A 25,342-nucleotide genomic window follows, 5' to 3' on the forward strand; every position below is an offset into this window, starting at 1 on the left:
CCCGGCTATCAACGGCCGTGCTGCACTGCGGCGAGCTGCTTTTCTGGCGCAGCGTGGCCGGAGGATCGCGCCCATAGAGTACGAGAGAATGTTGCGGGGAAGATAAAAACTGACTGTAAAAGTTTGTATAGGTCGGGTCCGGGTCCGTGGCCGCGGATGTGCATGACGATGACCTGCAGAGGTCACGCTGTACAAAATGGCGGCGGCCACGCGCAGACCCGACCTGCCAGTTAGTGCCCCCCGTTCAGCCCCTCCCCACCCCCAGACCACCCCCCATCAGTCTCCCGAGCCCTCGCCGAAGCCCCCCCCCCGGCCAGCGGCACGGCTCCCCCCCCCCCACCCCCGGCTATGGCACCGCTGGATACAGTCCGCAGCCGCCACGCCAGGTTCATGAAAACTGAGAGCACATGTGCCCCGCGCCATCGTGAACCTGGCCCGTCGGGGGTGGAGCATCGGGGGAGGGCCTTCAGGTAAGGTCCTGAGTGTCATGATATTCAGATAAACATCATGGTGCAAACACACATACACACTGATGGACAGATCAACGGACCAATCAATACACACACAACATCACAGCCAATCACAAGCAAGAGCAGACACACTATAAAACGGGGAACACGACACTTCCGATTCATTCCAGCAGGAGACAGCTCAGGGCACAGAGCTCACAGCAAGCCACTCAGACATACACCATGTGCTGAGTGCTTCTCCAAGATAGTGTTAGGGCTGGGTCCACAGGTTAGAGGGTGATGAACGAACCACAGTAACCAGTTTACAAATGTTAATATTGTTAGTAATAAAACTGAGTTGTACCTTCCACAACCGTGTTGGTTCGTCTGTGTAGCAGAGCACCCAACACGACACTGAGGCCCTCCCAACGGCATGCGGCGTACTCCCCGATGACTCTGTTTTGGAGGGGGCATAGCATCCGAAAACAGGCGTGCCCCCTATTCGATCGCAAAAAGGGATTCTCCGCCCGATTGCCGATTATGAAATCGGCGTTGGGGAACAGAGAATCCTGCCCTAAGTTTTGATACCATCGCAGAATTTGTGGTTTTTCACAACAGCAAAACTGGGGCCACATCTGGACCGATTTTGCTGCTGTTAAGGGGATAACACCTGTGCCAAATGGAACACAATTGATTCCAATGAGAAACGGTGCCGGGTTTGCCGGTTTCGAGATTGAAATTCGGGAGGTTGACAAACTGCAGCTGCATATACACACTTCACTCCCTGTGGTAAACCACTGTTGCATCTCGATTAGGTGATGTATGGTAGGACCTATACTACAGGTACGTTGGTAGTCCCTGCCTGCTGGCTCGCTCAGTAGGCAGAGTATAAATATGTGTGTCCTCCATGCTGCAGCCATTTCGCCAGCTGCTGTGGGAGGCCACACATCTTAGAGCAATAAAGCCTCAGTTGTACCCAATTCAAGTTTTTGTGCAATTGATCGTGCATCAATTTATTGCTCTAAGATTTTCAAAAGATGGACCTCCGTATCAAATCGGATCGCCTGCAGCTGGATCCGCATTCAAGCGACGCAAAAAAGGACTTTCAACACTGGCTAGCTTGCTTCGAGGCGTCCATCAACTCGGCGTCCACCCCTGTCTCGGAGGCTCAGAAGATACAGATCCTGTACTCAAGGTTGAACTCCAGCGTCTTTCCGCTAATCCAGGACGCGCCGAACTACACCGAAACCATGACGCTTCTCAAGGAGAATTACGCTCAGAAGATGAACACGCTCTTCGCCAGGCAAGTACTCGTTATTTTGTTATGCTCTTGACGTTGCATAAGCTGCTTCCTTGATGTGCACTCTGACAAAGGAAGGTTCAGACTTGGAGATAGCTTTTACAGTGATGTATATCACCACACTCGGCACTCGCTCTCAACTCCCTGGTGAGTCCATAGAAGACTTCTGGCGGGCCCTAATCCCACTCGTCTGGGACTGTTACTGTCAGGCTGTTATGGCCACTGAACATTCAAACCTCCTTATGCGGGACGCGTTTGTTACGGGGATTGGGTCGGACCTCATATACCAGCGACTGTTAGAGGGGGCCACGCTCGACCTAGCGGAGACAAAGAAACTAGCGCTCTCCATGACGGTCGCCTACATCCCCAGCCACGCGGCCCACCCCTCCCACCCATCGTGGACCCCACAGATGGCCGCCCCAGCGGGGCCTTACCCAGCCAATACGCCTGCGCCACGCGCCAGCCAGCAAACCCCGGGGGTCACCGATGTTATTTCTGCGGCCAGCAGAAACACCCCCGCCAACGCTGCCCGGCCCACGCTGCCCTTTGTAAGGCTTGCGGCAAGAAGGGGCACTTCGCCGCGGTGTGCCAGGCCCATGCAGTCACCGCTATCACCCCCACCCCCTCATTTACGGACAATGGGCGCCGCAATCTTCTCCCCCTCAGACCAAGCGCGGCCAGTGGGCGCCGCCATCTTCCCCCCTGAGCAACACGTGCGGCCCATGGGCGCCGCCATCTTGTTCAACCCCCGTCATGTGCGGCCCATGGGTGCTGCCATTTTGTCCTCCTCAAGATCTTCAGGTGCCGCCATCTTGTCTCCCCCACGGCACATGGGCGCCGCCAGCGTTCCAGGACCAGGGCCCCCCGGGCTCCCCGTCATCCTACAGCAGCGACGACTGACCACGACTTGCTTCAGTGACCATCGACCAGTCTCGTCCGCACAACCTGGCCACCGCATCGACCAGTGTGAAAATCAACGGACACGTGACCTCTTGTCTGCTGGACTCCGGCAGCACCGAAAGCTTCATCCACCCGGATACGGTAAGGCGCTGCTCCCTCGCGGTACACCCCGCCAACCAAAGAATCTCCCTGGCCTCCGGATCCCATTCTGTGGCAATCCGGGTGTACTGTACAGTCACACTCACGGTCCAGGGCGTAGAATTCAGCGGCTTCCGCCTCTATGTGCTCCCTAACCTCTGCGCTGCCTTGCTACTCGTCCTGGACTTCCAGTGTAACCTCCAGAGCCTAACCCTCAAATTCGGCGGGCCCTTACCACCCCTTACTGTGTGCGGCCTCGCGACCCTAAAGGTTGATCCGCTTTCCCTCTTCGCAAATCTAACCTCGGATTAGCCACCAGGAGCAGATGGTACAGCGCCCAGGAAAGGACCTTCATCAAGTCCGAGGCCCAGCGGCTGCTTCGGGAAGGCATCATCGAGGCCAGCAACAGCCCCTGGAGAGCCCAAGTGGTAGTAGTTAAAACTGGGGAGAAACACAGAATGGACGTGGACTACAGCCAGACCATCAATCGGTACACGCAGCTCGACGCGTAGCCCCTCCCACGCATATCTGATATGGTCAATCAGATTGCACAGTACCGGGTCTTCTCAACTGTAGACCTCAAATCCGCCTACCACCAGCTCCCCATTCGTACATTGGATCGTCTATACACTGCCTTCGAGGCAGATGGCTGCCTCTATCACTTCCTCAGGGTTCCCTTCGGCGTCACCTACGGGGTCTCGGTCTTTCAAAGGGAGATGGACCGAATGGTCGACCGGTACGGTGTGCTGGCCACCTTTCCGTACCTAGACAACCATCTGCGGCCATGATCAGTGTCATAATATACATCTATGTATACAATGGAGTGCAGACAGGCAGTGATTGACACACAGGATGACCAGTAAGCACACAGAACAGAGCAGCCAATCACCAGACAGGACACGACCACTATAAAGCCAGAGGGCACCAGTTTTCCCACTCTCTCGGGACCCAGCCTCTGAGACAGTCAGAGCTCGTGAGCTAGCCAGTGCCTACACCATGTAGTAGCTAGGTTAGTCTGGTCAGGCTAGTGTCAGGCCTCCAGTCAAGTCAGCATAGTGTCAACCCACAGTTGATCATGTATAATAGTTTGGATGTTGAATAAAATGGTGTTGCATTTTATCAAGTGTTGGAGGTCTGTCTCTCGCTACACTGCATCAAGTGCAGTTCACCTCGACCCAGCCTACCCAACACATCAATCAGCAGGACCACGACGCCAACCGTGCCAAATTTCTCCACACCACCACTCTCCTAAACCTCACCTACAACAAGGAGAAGTGCGTGTTCAGCACGAACCGCTTAGCCATCCTCGGCTATGTGGTCCAGAACGGAGTTCTGGGGCCCGGTCCCGACCGCATGTGCCCCCTCATGGAGCTCCCCCTCCCCCACTGCCCCAAGGCCCTCAAACACTGCCTGGGGTTCTTTTCGTACTATGCTTAGTGGGTCCCAAACTATGTGGACAAAGGCCCGCCAACTAATACCGTCAACCCATTTTCCCCTGACGGCCGAGGCACAACAGGCCTTTGCCCGTGTTGATTTTTTACGCTCTAGGTGTAGCATAAGCGGCTTCCTTGTGGTGCACTTGACAAAGGAAGGTTCAGACGTGGCGATAACTTCAACACGTTTATTAAACTATTTACACTTCTATTACTCGGGTTCAACACTACTACTAATCCTACTATAGCTACCCAGACTGACTAACCAGTTGCTGCAATCCACGTGGTGGGAGTGATATTGAATCAACCCTGTGTCTCTACTCACTGACTGTCTCCACTGGAAAGAGGCAGATCATGTGTGTGGTGTCCTTTATATATGGGTTGGTGTAATGCCCTCCTGTGGTCGTACCACCTCTGTGTGTATCGTGAATGTCCATTGGCCGTGTCCTATCTAACTGATCTATTGGTTGAGTGTGTGTGTGATGTCTCTGGTGCTCCCTCTAGTGTCTAGCTAGCCTACATGTATTTACATTAACCCCCGTGTACCCACAGTGATGCACATCGCCACACGTATCAGAGCGATATCGCCAAGGCCGGGATGCACGCAGTAGATGAGACACTGCCCTTTCAAGTAGAGAGCAACGCATCAGATGTCGCCCTTGCCGCCACCCTTAATCAGGCAGGCAGGCCCGTGGCATTCTTTTCCTGCACCCTTCATGCCTCAGAAATTCGGCACTCATCCGTTGAAAAAGAGGCCCAAGTTATCGTTGAAGCTGTGCGGCATTGGAGGCATTACCTGGCCGGCAGGAGATTCACTCTCCTCACTGACCAATGGTCGGTAGCCATCATGTGCAATAACACACAGCGGGGCAAGATCAATAATGATAAGATCTTGAGTTGGAGGATCGAGCACTCCACCTACAATTCCGAGATTTTGTATCGCCCCGGCAAGCTCAACAAGCCCCCAGACGCCCTATCCCGAGGTACATGTGCCAGCGCACAAGTAAACTGACTCCGGACCCTGCACGACAGCCTTTGTCACCCGGGAGTCACATGGTTGTACCATTTCATAAAGGCCCACAATCTGCCCTGTCGAGTAAGTACGGACAATCAGCAGGGACTGCCAGGTCTGTGTGGAGTGCAGGCCGCACTTCTACCGGCCGGACCGTGCGCGCCTGGTGAAGGCCTTCTGCCCCTTTGAGCGCCTCAGCGTGGATTTCAAAGGGCCCCTCCCCTCCACCGACTGTAACACGTATTTCCTCAGTGTGGTCGATGAGTACTCCAGATTCCCCTTCGCCATCCCATGCCCCGATATGACGTCTGCCACCGTCATCAAAGCCCTCAACACAATCTTCACTCTGTTCGGCTTCCCCGCCTACATCCAGTGACAGGGGATCCTCGTTCATGAGTGATGAGCTGCGTCAGTTCTTGGTCAGCAGGAGTATCACCTCCAGCAGAACGACAAGCTACAACCCCCGGGGAAACGGACAGGTAGAGAGGGAGAGCGGGATGTTATGGAGGGCCGTCCAACTGGCCCTCTGGTCCAGGAACCTCCCAGCCTCTCGCTGGCAGGAGGTCCTCCCTGATGCACTACACTCCATTCGGTCACTACTGTGCACTGCCACTAACAACACACCCCATGAACGTCTTTTAGCCTTCCCCAGGAAGTCCACATCCGGGGTGTCACTCCCGACTTGGCTCGCAGCTCCAGGGCCCGTCCTTCTCCGTAGGCATGTCCGACCCCACAAGGCGGATCCGTTGGTGGAAAGGATGCAATTGCTCCATGCAAACCCCCAGTATGCCTACGTGGCGTACCCCGACGGCCGCCAGGATACTGTTTTCCTCAGGGACCTGGCACCAGCAGGTTCTACAGCCCCCCCCCCACCCCCCCCGGCCCGGCACCACCCCCAGCGCTCCCAGCAGCAACCTCCCCCGCGGGACCATCCGTCCTCCCCCTGCCCACCCCGAGGATGAAGAGGATTTCAGCACGCTCCTGGAGGCTCCGTACATCAGACCAGCATCGGCATCGCCGCCACCACTACGTCGCTCCCAGCGGAACATCAAGGCCCCGGACCGGTTAAACCTCTAACTGGTCCACTGGACTTCAAAAGACATTTTTTTCTCTCTATCAAATATTGTAAATGTATATGTAAAAAAAAAGAAGAAAACCATTTGTTGTCTATAGCTCTCCACCACCCCCGCCGGACTCAATTTTAACAGGGGGTGAATGTGGTAAACCACTGTTGCACCTCGATTAGGTGATGTATGGTAAGACCTGTACTACAGGTACGTTGGTAGTCCCTGTCTGCTGGCTCCGCCCAGTAGGCGGAGTATAAATATGTGTGTCCTCCATGCTGCAGCCATTTCGCCAGCTGCTGTGGGAGGCCATGTCTTAGAGCAATAAAGCCTCAGTTGTACCCAACTCAAGTCTTTGTGCAATTGATCGTGCATCACTTCCCACACATACCATCCCAGCCAACAAGATGGCAGCAAGGAGAGTGGCACCAAGGTTCATGAATGCCAAACTTGAGACCCTCCTGGATGCGGTGGAGTAGAGGAGGATGACTCTGGAAACGGGCCCGGGAAAGAGGCTGCGAGGTCGAGCGTACCCCCTTCTAAGCGGCGCTGGTGGATGTACGCCAACCCTATGCCCGTAACGAAAGCGTCCCTGATTAGGAATTCGGTATGTTCAACGGCCGAAACTGCCTGGCAATCGCAGTTCCTCGCCAGGGCGTGCAGGGCGCGCCAGAAATCTTCCAATGACTCACCGGAGAGTTGGTGCCGCGTGGACAGGAGGTGCCTGGCGTAGACTTTGTTGATCGGCCGGGTGTAGTTCTCTTTCAGAAGCGCCATGGCCTCAGTGTAGTTGGGCGCGTCCCAGATAAGAGGAAAAATATCGGAGCTCAACCCTGTGTACAGGATCTGGAGTTTCTGTGCCTCTGAGGGTGGTTCTGTCGCTGATCCGATGTAGGCTTCAAAGCAAGCTAGCCAGTGGTCAAAGGCCAACGTGGCGTTGTCTGCTTGGGGGTGTAGCTGCAGGCGATCTGGCTTGATGTGAAGGTCCATCGCTGTAAAATCTCTGCTTAATAAATTGATGCACTACCAATTACGACGAGATGAGAGTAGAGAGTAATCGAGGCTTGATTACGCAGAGATGTGTTGCCTCCTACAGCTGCTGCCGAAATGGTTGCAGCTCGGTGAGCACACACATTTATACTCTGCCTACTGGGCGGAGCCAGCAGGCAGGAATCTACCCCCGTACCTGTAGTACAGGAGCCTTACCGTATTACATCTCATATGTGTACTATATACAAACAGTGGTGACTACCACAAGGTGCAGGTAGGAATTTCCGAGGGGGCGGACGGTCAGAGGGGGGTCGAACCCAGGGACTAGCTGCTGTCCAGATGGGTCTCGGGCTTCTGGAACGAACAGTCCCATCAATCGTGGAGAGGAAGTCGCAGAGCCCGGGACTACATGAGGGGTTGTCGGCGAGCATCAGCACCTTCAGGTGCAGTTGGAGGAGTCCAACCCCGTGCAGGAGCAGGAGGTGGTGCCAACACTGCGTGCCACCCAGGCCAACACCGCATGCGAGGCGTCCACGGTGGAGGCATTGGGGGCGACGGTTTTGGATATGGATTAGCATGTCCAAGACCTGGGGAATTCTGTGCAGGGCTGACCGTGGCTCAGGACAGGGTTACCGCCCCACCGGCAACCATGTGCCACAGCCAACTGGACATTGCAGCGGCGTTCCTGAGCATGGCACAGTCGCAGCAGGCCATGGCTAGGAACGTCGATGGCATTGCCCAAGCACTGGCCAACGTGGCACAGACGCAGAGGGAGTCCCAAAGGGAGATGGTGCAGTCATTGGCAGATATGACAGAAGCCCAGAAGGTGGCGGTACAGTCAAGAACAAAGTACAATACTGCACGGGAACAGGCCCTTCGGCTCTCAAGCCTGTACAGGTCATGATACCATCCTTGGCCAAAACCTTCAGTACTCCCTAGTGCTGTATCCCTCTATACCCATCCTATCTATGTATTTGTCAAGATGCCTTGTGAATGCCGTTAATGTATCTGCTTCCACGATCTCCCCTGGCAACACGTTCCAGGCACTCACCACCCTCTGTGTAAAAAACCTGCCTCGCATGTCTCCTCTAAACATTTTCCCATGAATCTTAAACCTATGCCTCCTGGTGACTGACCCCTCCACCCTGGGAAAGAGTGCCTGCCCATCCACTCTATCCATGCCCCTCATCATCTTGTAGACCACTATCAGGTCACCCCTCAACCTCCGTCATTCTAATGAAAACAGTCCAAGTCTATTCAGCCTCTCCACATAGCGAACACCCTCCAGACCAGGCAACATCCTGGTAAACCTCCTCTGCACCCTCTCTAAAGCCTCCACGTCCTTCTGGTGGTGTAGTGCGGCCTTACCAAGGTTCTATACAACTGTAGCATGACTTACCAGTTTTTATACTCAATGCCCCATCCAATGAAGGCAAGCATTCCATATGCTTTCTTGACTACCTTGTCCACTTGTGTTGCCACTTTCAAAGATCTGTGGACCTGTACTCCCAGATCTCTGACTTTATATATTCTTAAGAGTTTTGCCATTTAGGGTATATTTCCCCTCTACGTTAGACCTACCAAAATGCATTACCTCACATTTGTCCGGATTAAACTCCATTTGCCATTTCTCTGCCCAGGTCTCAAACCTATCTATGCCTTGCTGTATCCTCTGACAATCCTCAACACTATCTGCCACTCAATCAACCTCGGTGTCATCCGCGAACTTACTAATCAGACCAGCTACATTTTCCTCCAAATCGTTTATGTACACTACAAACAACAGAGGCCCCAGCACAGATCCCTGTGGAACTCCACGACTCACGACTTTTCATTCAGAAAAACACCCTTCTACTGCTACCCTTTGCCTTCTGTGACCGAGCCAGTTCTGTATCCATCTTGCCACCTCACCTCTGATCCTGTGTGACTTCCGCCTTTTGTACCAGTATGCAATGAGGCACTTTTTTTTCCAAAGGCTATACTGAAGTCCATGCAAACAACATCCACCGCCGTCCCCTCATCTGTCTTTGTCACACCTCAAAAAACTTGATCAGGTTAGTGAGGCATGACCTCCCTTCATAAAACCTTGCTGTCTATCGCTAATGAGTCAATTTGTTTCCAAATGGGTATAAATCCTGTCCCTGACAATTCTCTCCAATAATTTACCTACTACCGACATGAGGCTCACCGACCTATAGTTTCCAGGGGCGAAATTCTCCGGAAACGGCGCGATGTCCGCCGACTGGTGCCCAAAACGGCGCAAATCAGACGGGCATCGCGCCGCCCCAAAGGTGCGGAATGCTCCGCATCTTTGAGGGCCGAGCCTCAACATTGAGGGGCTCGGTCAGCGCCTGACGAATTTCCGCCCCGCCATCTGGCGGAAAAGGCCTTTGGTGCCCCGCCAGCTGGCGCGGAAATGTCATCTCCGGGCGGCGCATGCGCAGGAGCGTCAGCGGCCGCTGACAGTTTCCCGCGCATGCGCAGTGGAGGGAGTCTCTTCCACCTCCGCCATGGTGGAGGCCGTGGCAGAGGTGGAAGGGAAAGAGTGCCCCCACGGCACAGGCCCGCCCGCGGATCGGTGGGCGGCGATCGGGGGCCAGGCCACCGTGGGGGCACCCCCCGGGGCCAGATCGTCCCGCGCCCCCCCCCAGGACCCTGGAGCCCACCTGCACCGCCTTGTCCCGCCGGTAAGGTAGGTGGTTTAATTTACACCGGCGCGACAGGCATTTTAGCAGCGGGACTTCGGCCCATCCGGGCCGGAGAATCGAGCGGGGGGGCCCGCCAACCGGCGCGGCGCGATACCCGCCCCCGCCGAATCTCCAGTGCCGGAGACTTCGGCAACCGGCAGGGGCGGGATTCACGCCAGCCCCCGGCGATTCTCCGACCCAGCGGGGGGTCGGAGAATCTCGCCCCAGGATTATCTCTTTCTTAAACAGTGGTGCCACATTAGCTATTCTCCAGTCCTCACCTGTGGCCAATAAGGATACAAAGAAGTCAGAGAAGGCCCCAGCAATTTCCTCCCTTGCTTCCCTCAGTATGCTGGGGTAAATCCCATCTGGCCCAGGAGACTTATCTACCTTAATGTCTTTTAAAACACCCAATACCTCCTCCTTTTTGATGTCAACATGAACCAGGCTATCCACACACCCTACCCAAGAATTAGCTCCCACAAAGTGTGAACACTGATGCAAAGTACTCATTTAGTAACGCGCCCATTTCCTCTGGCTCAACACATAGATTTCCCCCCACTGTCCTTAAGTAGTCCAATCCTATCCCTGGCCACGTTCTTGCTTTGTACATATGAATAAAATGGGTCCAAAGAGAAAATGCTGGAAAATCTCAGGTCTGGCAGCACCTGTAGGGAGAGAAAAGAGCTAACGTTTCGAGTCCAGATGACCCTTTGTCAAAGCGAAACATTAGCTCTTTTCTCTCCCTACAGATGCTGCCAGACCTGCTGAGATTTTCTCGTTGGTTTCAGATTCCAGCATTCGCAGTAATTTGCTCTTATGAATAAAATGGGTGATGTGGCGCAGTCCCAGATGGAGATGGTCCACTCCCTGTGCGCCATGGCCATGAATGCGGACCCTGGTCGGGACCAGAGTGGGTCTCCAGGACTGTCAGCGCCAGGTGGCAGGTAAGCCTCAGAGGTTAGCTCCGCTTGCATCCCTGTCCCATGGAGTAGCCTGGGGGCCATTGGGCACCCCGAGGGAGGAGGAGGTGAGGGCCCGTACCGGTGACTCCTACAGGGGAGGTGGCAGAACACCGTAGCACCTCGGACTCCCCCCACCAGTCCCTGGTGCATTAGGTGGGCAGCGGGCAGATCAGGGCGGCACCAAGCCAGCAGCGACACCTGAGCAACAGCCAGACCCATTCAGGCCCAGTCACCTGAGAAGACGCCGGCCAACGGAGACCCAGGTCACAGGGCGAGAATCACAGCAGGCCGCCTCCACTCCTACTGTACCGTCTGGGGATCCACTTAGACGTAGCATTAGGGCCGGTAAGGCCAGAAAGTTAGACATCAGTTACAATGGCAGAGGTGCAGGGCACAGCTTAGTTATAGGGGCTAGGGCACGTATCTGTAAATATTTGTTCACATTGAACACCTGCTACCACTGTTACAACCTGCCTCAGTGCTCTGTCAGATGGGTGTGAGGGATGGGCTGGTCAGACCATCCCCACCACCATCACCCCAGGGAATCGATGGGACTGTGATGGAATGGCACACTCTTCGAAGTTCCCTGCCGCCCAGCTGAGGGGTTGGCACCTGGGCAACATGGGGTTATCCACTGTGGGCGTGGCTGATGACGCCTATCCAGAGGCCACAGACCGACGCGAAGATCCGCTATAGTCCATGCAGCGACCAGGGGCGTGACCGAGCAGTGCTTCGGGCTCCTGAAGATGAGGTTCAGATGCTGGAACCGCTCTGGAGGGGCCCTCCAGTATGATGCTGAGAGGGTTGTCCGCATCTTGGCAGCCAGCTGCGCCCTCCCCAACATCGCGCAGCAGAGGGGCAGTGCGCTGGAGGAGGAGGAACGGCAAGCCTCATCCGATGAAGAGAATGTGGAGGAGAGTGAAAAGCGGCAGGACATGGGGCCCGGGCAGGCACGGGAGGCCGCACAACCTGTGCGCCATGGGATGCTCTGATCGCCTCCAGGTTGATTGAATAGGGGGCCTGGCCAGCGGCACGGACATCCCATCCTAGCATCCTAGCCCCACAACCACCCCCCCGGCCTTCCACCCTCCCATGAATACCCTACCCTCTGTGGCCAAACCACCACCTAAGATGGTGTCCTGCATAGGATGCTGGGAGAATTGGTTTAAGGACAAACAAGCTGCAGCTCAAATAGACACTGATGAATAAACTGCAGGTTCAGTTTCTCCTATACACTGGGAAAAGGCCATCTCCAGGCTATCCCAGGAACAATAGAACTGTCCTGTCAATCACACGTGTTTACCAGACACAGCAGCACCTAAATTCCTTATTTGGAAGGGCCTACCTGCCCCCAATACTTGCAGGCATGGCCACTGAGTGCCCACCCCAAAATCAATGTGGCATCCCCTGATTGGATTTGATCGATCAGGGTGATTGAGCCCTGATCAATTGATTGACAATGACCCAGAGACCCCCCAAAAGGGCACAAAATCCAAGCAGGTGAAATGGTGCTGCACCACCTTAGAATCTCTCTCTGCAGCAGCAACCAACAACAGTGACCTTTACTGGCCAACACGAGGAAGACCATCACCCAACCAACCGAAGGAAGACCAAAGCCAGGTACAGACCAGACCAAGGACCGGACACTGAGGACGACAGGATTCAGGATACAGATAAAGGCCAATATCTGTCTGGTAATAGCTAGTCACTCTGAACTTAAGTTAAGGTCTCGTATAAACTTATCATACTCTGTAATGTAACTTATGTTGATGGTGTGACTGTGTAACAATGCCATTGTATGAATGCAAATAAATATTGTTTGATTTAAACAAGGAGACGTACAGTCATTTATCCACCGTATATGGGTTAAGACACACTGTGGTAGCAACACCTCCCTACTCAACACCCCTCTCCACACCCCCCCTTTGCAAACCCCACCGTGCTTCCAACCTGCCTCATTGTGGGGTGCGGGTTCTGGTTTGGCTGTAACAGTGGGTCTGGCCCATGGGATGGAGAATGATGACAACCCTCTCTGAGATGAGCTCTGATACTCTGCACAATTGGACAACATCTGACTCCTGCCCAAGGTAGCACTTTCCTCTGTCCTCATGGGTGATTCCAGCATGCGAGCTGGAGAGGGGGAGACAGAAAGTGCGTGGTGTTCGAGAGTCGGACGCATGCAGCATGGCACAGGGGTTGGGTAGCTGGTGGCCTTGTTGGCCAGGTCGCCTGGCCATGGTGGCCAGTATGGGTGCTGGCGAGTGGTGTAGGGTGGGGGTTCGGTTGCTGTCCGGGGGCGGGGTGGGGGGAGGATGTGGGGGTTATAGGTATGTGGGATAGGGGTTAGTGCCAGGGGCACACTGCTGGCTACTCATCCAGCCACCCAGAGGAGTCTGTGCAGTTTCTTCCTGCACTTATGGCCGGTCCTGGCAGTGTTGCCCATGATGCTCACAACCTCTCCCACCTGCGTCTGGCTTGGTGCAACATAGCTGGTGACAACCGCCTCCCCACCCTGGGGTACAGGGTGGCCCACCTCTCCTCCACTGCGTCTAGCAGGATCTCCAGTTTAGATTCGGTGAAATGGGGTTCAGTTTTCTTGCTGCCATCTTGTTGTCTGGGATGAGTGTGTGTGGTGAGGAGGATGCTGATATGCGGCTGCAGAGTGTCAGCATCCTGAGTGCCAATCCCAACTCCGGTGAATCAAACACCGGTTTCCATTGGAATCAGTCGTGTTTCACGTGGCGCCGGTGCTTGTCCCTTAACGGCCGTTGGATTGATGTAATAAAACACCATCGATTCAATCCCAGTGTCAGCACTTAGTTTCTGGCTCGGAGAATTCCGCCCTTTGTTCTTCATTATTGCCGACTGCCCCTAGTATTGCCTCGAGCCACCACCAGAAATGTTCCTTCAAAATGTCTGGGACAATGAAGCAGTCAGGGTATGATCCAGTTTACCATGTACCTGAGGAATGGACTTTAGTCAGAGATCAGGATTAAAAAAGAGACATGGGTGGTTGAAGTTTTTCCTCTCGCACTCATCAGGACAAATTCAAGAATACCAAATTTCAAACAATCACAATTTATGTCAGAGGAGAAAGGGGTGTTGTTTGGTGAGCAAGTCGACTCTGATCGGCTGAGGTGTTACCATAGAGAAATCAATGGGGAACTATAGGCTCCCCAAGCTCCCAGGTAATTCAAAAATGGTGCAAGGCTTGAACATATTCCTTTAGTTTGCAGAGAATGAGCCCATGCGAATGAAATAGGGGAATTTATTAAAAAATTAAGAAATAATTGTTTTCTATATTATATTTATATGTTGGTTACGTTTAGATTTGCCTCATCATCCCACTGGAATCTCAGTTCCCTCTTTATGCCTTACTAACCCAAACATCAATACACTCGGTGAAATCACGACACTATGATATTTTGCAATCCATGGGACATCTCATTAGGGAATGATAGTGAAAGTGGGCAAAAGGTCATGAAATGACCATCCTTCTGGAACAGTGCAGAGTAGAAATGGAGAAGATTCATTACGACAAAAGAGTTGGCCATTCGGCCCATTGAGACTGTAGAACAATCTAGTCATTCCCATTGCCCCGCTCTATCCCTGCACTGCTGTAAGTTTAATCCCCTCGCCTGCTAAACCAGTTTCATCTCAAAATCATTCATTGACTCCACTTCTAGCAGCCTCTGAAGCAGCGAGTCCCAGCCATGGATGGATGAGGTGTGGAGGTTGAATTCATATTGTCACTGGCAAAGCGGCTGGTGTAATCGCGATTCTGGTCGTTATACCAAATATTTACCAAATAAATGTTGATGGAAGCAATAATCAATCCTCGAAATGCAGATTATGGCCTCTAGCATGTGTCTACATGTATTTCTGATTCTTTCATGGGCTGTGGCAGGCCAGTATTTGTTGCCTATCCCTAATTGTCCCTTGCACTGAGTGGCTTAGTCCATTTCAGAGGGGCCATTAAGAGGCAGCCACATTGCTGTGGGTCTGGAGTCATATGTAGGCCAGACCAGCTAAGGATATAGATTTCCATCCCTGAAGGGAATAGTGAACTAGATGGGTTTGTACAACTATCGATGATAGTTGTCATGGCCACCATCACGGAGACTAGCTTTATATTCCAGAATTTACTAATTGGATTCAAATTCCACCAGCTGCCATGGGGGGATTTAAACCCAGGTCGCAGACCCTGTGTGGTCGTATGTATTAGGGGTCATGTGGGACTGGAAGCCCTAATGTCATTGGCTGACAGATCCCGGGTCCTGGTTGGCCGTTGACCTCTAGCTCCGCCCTGAAGGCGGAGTATAAGAAGCCGGAGTCCTCCCCCGCAGGCCATTCTACTATCGAGCTGCGGGGGAACAGACACGCTTAATAAAGTCTCATCGACTTCACTCTATTCGTCTCACGGAGTCTTTGTACGCTACAATTTATTAAGCGTGCCTAAAAAGGACTATGGAGCTCAGGATCATCCCGGAATGCCTGAGGATCAGCCCCCACGCAGTGAACGCGGCAGCAGCCTTCAAGCACTGGCAGACTTGTTTCGAGGCCTACCTCAGAACGGCCACCGGCCGGGTCACAGAAGACCAAAAACTACAGGTCCTGCACTCGAGGTTAAGCACGGAGATTTTCTCCCTCATCGAAGACGCGGAGGGTTTCCAGACGGCGTTCACAGCACTGAAAAGTCTCTATGTCCGCCCAGTTAACCAAATCTACGCTCGCTACCAGCTCGCGACGAGACGGCAAAGTTCCGGAGAATCGATGGACGAATTCTACGCCGCGCTGCTGATTTTGGGACGAGCCTGCAGCTGCCCTTCGGTGAACGCAAATGAACACACGGACATGTTAATGCAAGATGCTTTTGTGGCAGGTATGAATTCCTCCCAAATCCGCCAAAGACTTCTAGAAAAAGAGTCGCTAGGACTCTCAGAGGCACGGGCCCTAGCAGCCTCCCTAGACGTGGCCGCGTGTAATACCCGCGCCTACGGCCCCGACCGCGCGGCAGCCCATTGGGCTCCGTACGTACCCGTTGCGACAAACCCACCACCCCCCGGACACCCCACCCGCGGTCCAAACGCCAAGTCGCACCGGGGGCGCCCGCTGCTATTTCTGCGGCCAGGCGAAACACCCCCGGCAGCGCTGCTCGGCCCGCGCAGCAATCTGCAAAAGCTGCGGGAAAAAGGGCCATTTCGCGGTTGTGTGCCGGTCCCGCGAGGTCGCCGCTGTCCCGGGAGACCAGGGAGCCCTGCAAGCCGCTTACGCTCCCCAACCCCCCCTGCACCCCATGTACGACCCGCAGGCGCAGCCGCTCTGGGTCCCGACCACCGCGGTCCCGGGAGAACAGGGAGCCCTGCACGCCGCTTACGCTCCCCAACCCCCCCCCCTCCGTCCCCACGTATGACCTGCCGGCGCTACCAATTTGGGTCCCGACCACCGCTGTCCCCAGAGATGAGGGAGCCCCGCGCGGTCCAACGCTCCCCAACCCCCCCAGCGCCCCATGTGCGACCCGCAGACGCCGCCATTTTGGGTCCCGGCCACCACGAGGGGAGGAAGGGCGCCGCCATCTTGGACCACCCCAGACCTGTACGACGCGTGGGGGCGGCCATTTTGTCCACCCCCGCCGCCATCTTGTGACCCCCCAGCCATGTGCGATGTAGGGGGGCAGCCATTTTGTTCATCCCCGACGCCATCTTGGACGGCAACAACGGACCCCAGTGTCGACGGCTCCACGGGGTTCGAGGAAGACGCTCCACTACTACAACCACGTCTCGCTTCAATTACGCTCGATCAAGCTCGGCCCCGGACACTCCAGACGACGAAGACAACGGTGCTAATAAACGGGCACGAGACACCATGCCTAGTCGCCTCCGGGAGCACGGAGAGCTTTATCCACCTCGACACGGTAAGACGCTGTTTCTTGACCACCTATCCCAGCGCACAAAAGATTTCCCTAGCTGCAGGATCCCACTCCGTACAGATCCAAGGTTTCTGCATAGTTACCCTAACGGTGCAGGGGAGGGAGTTCAAAAACTACAAACTACACGTCCTTCCCCAACTCTGCGCCCCCACATTACTGGGATAAGATTTCCAGTGCAATCTACAGAGCCTTACGTTCAAATTCGGCGGCCCAATACCCCCACTCACTATCTGCGGCCTCGCTACCCTCAAGGTGCAACCCCCATCCTTGTTTGCAAACCTCACCCCGGATTGCAAACCCGTCGCCACTAGGAGCAGACGGTACAGCGCCCAGGACCGGACCTTCATTCGGTCCGAAGTCCAGCGGCTACTAAAGGAAGGCATAATCCAGGCCAGCAATAGCCCCTGGAGAGCACAGGTGGTAGTGGTGAAGACAGGGGAGAAACAAAGAATGGTCATAGACTATAGCCAGACCATCAACAGGTACACACAACTAGACGCGTACCCTCTCCCCCGCATATCCGACATGGTCAATCGGATTGCCCAATATAAGGTCTTCTCCACCGTGGACCTCCAGTCCGCCTACCATCAGCTCGCCATCCGCCCAAGTGACCGCAAGTACACAGCCTTCGAGGCAGACGGGCGATTATACCATTTCCTAAGGGTCCCATTTGGCGTCACAAACAGGGTCTCGGTCTTCCAACGGGAGATGGACCGAATGGTTGATCAACATGGGTTGTGGGCCACGTTCCCGTATCTCGACAATGTAACCATCTGCGGCCACGACCAGCAGGACCACGACGCCAACCTCCAAAAATTCCTCCAGACCGCCAAAGCCTTGAACCTCACGTACAACGAGGACAAGTGCGTTTTTAGCACCAACCGGCTAGCCATTCTGGGCTACATAGTGCGCAATGGGATAATAGGCCCCGACCCCGAACGTATGCGCGCCCTCATGGAATTTCCCCTCTTGCACTGCTCAAAAGCCCTGAAACGCTGCCTGGGGTTTTTTTCATACTGCGCCCAGTGGGTCCCCCAGTACGAGACAAGGCCCGCCCCCTAATACAGACCACGACCTTCCCTCTGTCGACAGAGGCTTGCCAGGCCTTCAGCCGCATCAAAGCGGATATCGCAAAGGCCACGATGCGCGCCATCGACGAGTCCCTCCCCTTCCAGGTCGAGAGCGACGCCTCCGACGTAGCTCTAGCGGCCACCCTTAACCAAGCGGGCAGACCCGTGGCCTTTTTCTCCCGAACCCTCCACGCTTCAGAAATCCGCCACTCCTCAGTGGAAAAGGAAGCCCAAGCCATAGTGGAAGCTGTGCGACATTGGAGGCATTACCTGGCCGGCAGGAGATTCACTCTCCTCACCGACCAACGGTCGGTAGCCTTCATGTTCGATAATGCACTGCGGGGCAAAATCAAAAACGACAAGATCTTAAGGTGGAGGATCGAGCTCTCCACCTTCAACTACGAGATCTTGTATCGTCCCGGAAAGCTGAACGAGCCGTCCGATGTCCTATCCCGCGGCACATGTGCCAACGCACAAATTAACCGCCTCCAAACCCTCCACGAGGACCTCTGCCACCCGGGGGGTCACTCGGTTTTTCCACTTTATCAAGTCCCGCAACCTCCCATACTCTTTAGAGGAGGTCCGTACAGTCACAAGGGACTGCCACATCTGCGCGGAATGCAAACCGCATTTTTTCAGGCCGGATGGTGCGCACCTGATTAAGGCTTCCCGCCCCTTTGAACGCCTTAGTCTGGATTTCAAGGGGCCCCTCCCCTCCACCGATCGCAACACATACTTCCTTAATGTGGTGGACGAATACTCCCGCTTCCCATTCGCCATCCCCTGCTCTGACATGACCGCGGCCACAGTCATTAAAGCCCTGAACACCATCTTCACACTGTTCGGTTGCCCCGCATACGTCCACAGCGACAGGGGGTCCTCTTTCATGAGTGACGAGCTGCGCCAGTTCCTGCTCAGCAAGGGCATAGCCTCAAGCAGGACGACCAGCTACAACCCCCGGGGGAACGGGCAAGTAGAGAGGGAGAACGGCACGGTCTGGAAGACCGTCCTACTGGCCCTACGGTCCAGGGACCTCCCAGTTTCACGGTGGCAGGAGGTCCTCCCGGACGCTCTCCACTCCATCCGGTCGCTATTATGTACGAGCACTAATCAAACGCCTCATGAGCGTCTCCTTGTCTTCCCTAGGAGGTCCTCCTCTGGAACGTCGCTGCCGACCTGGCTGGCGGCCCCAGGACCCATCTTGCTCCGAAAGCATGTGCGGGCACACAAGGCGGACCCGTTGGTCGAAAGGGTTCACCTCCTCCACGCGAACCCGCAGTACGCTTACGTGGAGTACCCCGACGGCCGACAGGACACGGTCTCCCTGCGGGATCTGGCGCCCGCCGGCAACACCCCCCCCCCCCCGACACCATTCACCCAACCCCCCCCCTTCCTGCCACCGCCACACCCCGCGACCGCCCCCTTCCCAGGAGGATCGGTTCCCCTCCCCTCAGGCCCGACCAAGAATAAAGCCCAAGCTGAAACCGTAAGGCTCCCGGAGACGACAACACCGGTACAAGCACCACCACCACCACCGGGGCCGAGGCGATCGACACGGACGACCAGACCGCCCGACCGACTCGTGGCGTCGATCTAAATCAATATATGGACTTTTCACAACAACATTTTGCTTTTCTCCCGATACCTTCTGTAAATAGTTGAAACAGGACAAAATTGTACATGCTGTATTGCCATATGAATGTTTTCCTCCCAGGACCAGCCCTGTAAACCCTTACCACCATGTGAAGCATCACCCCGCCGGGTTCATTTTTGACAAGGGGTGAATGTGGTAGTATGTATTAGGGGTCATGTGGGACTGGAAGCCCTAATGTCATTGGCTGACAGATCCCGGGTCCTGGTTGGCCGTTGACCTCTAGCTCCGCCCTGAAGGCGGAGTATAAGAAGTCGGAGTCCTCCCCCGCAGGCCATTCTACTATCGAGCTGCGGGGGAACAGACACGCTTAATAAAGCCTCATCGACTTCACTCTATTTGTCTCACGGAGTCTTTGTGCGCTACACCCTGTACCTGGGGCCCTGTATAACTAGTCCAGTGACATTACTGCTTTATCTACCATGATACCACCATCTCCTCCTGTTATAATTACACATTGTGAACAGCTTGGGTTGGCGTGATGTCCTATAGCTATGACCGGCCACAATATCTAGAGTTTGACCACTGGGCACAGGCTCTGTTCTGAGATGCAGACTGACTCTAACTGGGTAGTTCAGTACCTGAGTCCATGAGTGGCTCGACTTCCTCGTCCTCCTGCAAACATGGCGAACTCCAGTACAGGTGAGCAGTCGGAAGACAGGGGAGGGTGTGATAGGGTCTCGGCATCTTCGACAAATCACAATTGGCCTGCTGTTGGAGGAGTGAGTTTAGGGAAGAACGGGGGAGGTGCTCCAGGTTGTTGGGACAACCTGTGGAGACAAAAGAGCTTCTATTAACATTGAGACCTACAGTAGAGAGACAGGAGTCCATAAGACCATAAGACATAGGTGCAGAATTAGGCCACTCGGCCCATCGAGTCTGTTCCGCCATTCAATCATGGCTCATATTTTTCTCATCGCCATTCTCCTGCCTTCTTCCCATAACCCCTGATCCCCTTATTAATCAAGAACCTATCTATCTCTGTCTTGAAGACACTCAGTGATTTGGCCTCCACAGCCTTCTGCAGTAAAGAGTTCCACAGATTCACCACCCTCTGGCTGAAGAAATTCCTCCTCTTCTCAGTTTTAAAGGATCGTCCCTTTAATCGGAGATGGTGTCCTCGGCTTCTAGTTTTTTCTAGAAATGGAGACATCCTCTCCACGTCCACTCTATCCAGGCCTCACAGTATCCTGTAAGTTTCAATAAGATCACCCTCTCATCGTTCTAAACTCCAACGAATACAGACACAGAGTCCCCAACCGTTCCTGATACGACAAGTTCTTCATTCCAGGGATCATTCTTGTGAACCTCCTCTGGACCCTTTCCACGGCCAGCACATCCTTCCTTAGATACGGGGCCCGAAGATACTCCCTTCCTTAGACAGGGAAGCCATAGGTTAAAGACTGGCAGTGAACCCATCCAAATCCCCACCCTCGCACACACTGCCCCACATTCAACACCCCAATCTCACACCCACTGTACCCCAACGAACACCCCACCCTCACACACACTGTACCGAATCTGACTCTCCACCTTCAAACACACAGTACCCCATCCAACTAACCACTCTCACACAGACTGTACCCCATCCAACACCCCACCCTCACACAAGCACGCTGCACCCAATCCGACTTCGCACCATCACACACACACACACTGTACCCCATCCAACTCCCCACCCTCACACACACAGTATCCCACCCAACTCCCCACCCGCACACACACACTGTACCCCATCCAACTCCCCACCCTCACACACAAACTATACCCCATCAAACTCCCCACCCACACACACACACACACACACTGTACCCCATCCAACTCCCCACCCTCACACACACACTGTACCCCATCCAACTCCCCACCCTCACACACACACAGTACCCCATCCAATTCCCCACCCTCACACACACATTGTACCCCATAGAACACCCCACCCTCACAGACACACTGTACCCCATCCATCTCCCCACCCTCACACACACACACTGTGCACCGACCAACTCCCCACCCTCACACACACACTGTACCCCATCCAACTCCCCACCCTCACACACACTGTATCCCATCCAATTCCCCAACCTCACACACACACTGTACCCCATCCTACTCCCCACCCTCACACACACAGTACCCCATCCAACTCCCCACCCTCACACACACACTGTACCCCATCCTACTCCCCACCCTTACACACACAGTACCCCATCCAACTCCCCACCCTCACACACACACTGTACACCATCCAACCCCCCACCCTCACACACACACAGTACCCCATCCAACTCCCCACCCTCTCACACACACTGTACCCCATCCAACTCCCCACCCTCACACACACACTGTACACCAACCAACTCCCCACCCTCACACACACACAGTACCCCATCCAACTCCCCACCCTCTCACACAAACTGTACCCCATCCAACTCCCCACCCTCACACACACACTGTACACTAACCAACTCCCCACCCTCACACATACACAGTGTACCCCATCCAAATCCATACCCTCTCACACACACTGTACCTCATCCAACACCCCACCCTCTCACACATATTGTACCCCATCCAACTCCCCATCCTCACACATACACATTGTACCCCATCCAACACCCCACCCTCACACACACACAGTACACCAACCAACTCCCCACCCTCACACACACACTGTACCCCATCCAACTCCCCACCCTCACACATATACACTGTACCGTATCCAACTCCCAACCCTCACACACACACTGTACCCTATCCAATCCCCCACCCTCACAGACATACTGTACCCCATCCAACTCCCCACCCTCACACACGCACTGTACACCAACCAACTCCCCACACTCTCACACACACTGTACCTCATCCAACTCCCCACCCTCACACACACACTGTACCCCATCCAACTCCCCACCCTCACACACACACTGTACACCAACCAACTCCCCACCCTCACACACACACTGTACACCAACCAACTCCCCACCTTCACACATACACACTGTACCCCATCCAACTCCCCACCCTCTCACACACACTGGACCCCATCCAACTCCCCACCGTCACACACACACTGTACCCCAGCCAACTCCCCACCCTCACACATATACACTGTACCCCATCCAACTCCCCACCCTCACACACACTGTACCCGATCCAACTCCCCACCCTCACACACACACTGTACCCCATCCAACCCCCGCACCCTCGCACACACACTGTACACTATCCAACTCCCACCCTCACACACACACTGTACCCCATCCAACTCCCCACCCTCACACCCACTGTACCCCATCCAACTTCTCACCCTCACACACACACACTGTACCCCACCCAGCTCCTCACCCTCACACACACACTGTACCCCATCCAACTCCCCACCCTCACACACACACTGTACCCCATTCAACTCCCCACCCTCACACACACACTGTGCCCCATCCAACTCCCCACCCTCACACACACTGTACCCCATCCAACTCCCCACCCTCACACACACACTGTACCACATCCAACTCCCCACCCTCACACACACACTGTGCCCCATCCAAGTCCCCACCCTCACATACACACTGTTCCCCATCCAACTCCCCACCCTCTCACACACACTGTACCCCATCCAACTCCCCACCCTCACACACACACTGTACACCAACCAACTCCCCACCCTCACACATACACACTGTACCCCATCCAACTCCACACCCTCTCACACACACTGTACCTCATCCAACACCCCACCCTCTCACACATACTGTACCCCATCCAAAACACCATCCTCACACATACACATTGTACCCCATCCAACACCCCGCCCTCACACACACACAGTACACCAACCAACTCCCCACCCTCACACACACACTGTACCCCATCCAACTCCCCACCCTCACACACACACTGTACCCCATCCAACTCCCCACCCTCACACACACTGTACCCCATCCAACACCAAACCCTCACACACACACTGTACCCCATCCAACTCCCCACCCTCACACACACTGTACCCCTTCCAACTCCCCACCCTCACAAACTACTGTACCCCAACCAACTCCCCACCCTCTCACACGACTGTACCCCAACCAACCCCCCACCCTCAGACACACACTGTATCCCATCCAACTTCCCACCCTCACATACACACTGTACCCCATCCAACTCCCCACCCTCACACACACACTGTACCCCATCCATCTTCCCACCGTCACATACACACTGTACCCCATCCAACTCCCCACCCTCACACACACACTGTACCCCATCCAACTCCCCACCCTCAAACACACACTGTACCCCATCCAACTCCCCACCCTCACACACACACTGTACCCCATCCAACACCAAACCCTCACACACACACTGTACCCCATCCAACTCCCCACCCTCACACACACACTGTACACTATCCAACTCCCACCCTCACACACACACTGTACCCCATCCAACACCCCACCCTCACACACACACTGTACCTCATCCAACCCCCCACCCTCACACACACACTGTACCCCATCCAACCCCCCACCCTCACACACGCACACTGTAGCCCATCCAACTCCCCACCCTCACACACACACTGTACACCATCCAACCCCCCACCCTCACACACACACTGTACCCCATCCTACTCCCCACCTTCACACACACGCTGTACCCCATCCAACACCCCACCCTCACACACACACTGTACCCCATCGAACTCCCCACCCTCACACACACACTGTACCCCATCCAACTCCCACCCTCACACACACACTGTACCCCATCCAACCCCCCACCCTCACACACACTGTACGCCATCTAACCCCCCGCCCTCACACACACACTGTACCCCATCCAACTCCCCACCCTCACACACACACTGTACCCCATCAAACTCCCCACCCTCACACCCACTGTACCACATCCAACCCCCACCCTCACACACACACTGTACCCCATCCAACTCCCCACACTATCACACACACTGTACCCCATCCAACCCCCGCACCCTCGCACACACACTGTACACTATCCAACTCCCACCCTCACACACACACTGTTCCCCATCCAACTCCCCACCCTCACACACACTGTACCCCATCCAACTCCCCACCCTCACACCCACTGTACCCCATCTAACTACTCACCTTCACACACACACACTGTACCCCATCCAGCTCTTCACCCTCACACACACACTGTACCCCATCCAACTCCCCACCCTCACACACACACTGAACCCCATCCAACTCCCCACCCTCACACACACACTGTGCCCCATCCAACTCCCCACCCTCACATACACTGTACCCCATCCAACTCCCCACCCTCACACACACACTGTACCCCATCCAACTCCCCACCCTCGCACACACACTGTACCCCATCCAACTCCCCAAACTATCACACACACTGTACCCCATCCAACCCCCGCACCCTCGCACACACACTGTACACTATCCAACTCCCACCCTCACACACACACTGTTCCCCATCCAACTCCCCACCCTCACACACACTGTACCCCATCCAACTCCCCACCCTCACACCCACTGTACCCCATCTAACTACTCACCTTCACACACACACACTGTACCCCATCCAGCTCTTCACCCTCACACACACACTGTACCCCATCCAACTCCCCACCCTCACACACACACTGAACCCCATCCAACTCCCCACCCTCACACACACACTGTGCCCCATCCAACTCCCCACCCTCACATACACTGTACCCCATCCAACTCCCCACCCTCACACACACAC

General features: G+C 54.9%; 1 protein-coding gene across 3 annotated transcripts in view; it reads right to left on the reverse strand.

Annotated features, from left to right (window-relative positions):
- LOC140394381 (uncharacterized) overlaps positions 1–25,342 on the reverse strand; it is a 394,661-nt gene that overhangs the window by 332,815 nt on the left and 36,504 nt on the right. For all 3 annotated transcript variants that reach the window (XM_072481612.1, XM_072481601.1, XM_072481593.1), the window contains exon 4: positions 20,170–20,358. In XM_072481612.1, the coding sequence (XP_072337713.1) occupies positions 20,170–20,358 (189 nt within the window). The remainder of the gene's footprint in view (positions 1–20,169; positions 20,359–25,342) is intronic.

Source organism: Scyliorhinus torazame, chromosome 2, assembly GCF_047496885.1.
Source record: "Scyliorhinus torazame isolate Kashiwa2021f chromosome 2, sScyTor2.1, whole genome shotgun sequence".
NCBI lineage: Eukaryota > Metazoa > Chordata > Chondrichthyes > Carcharhiniformes > Scyliorhinidae > Scyliorhinus > Scyliorhinus torazame.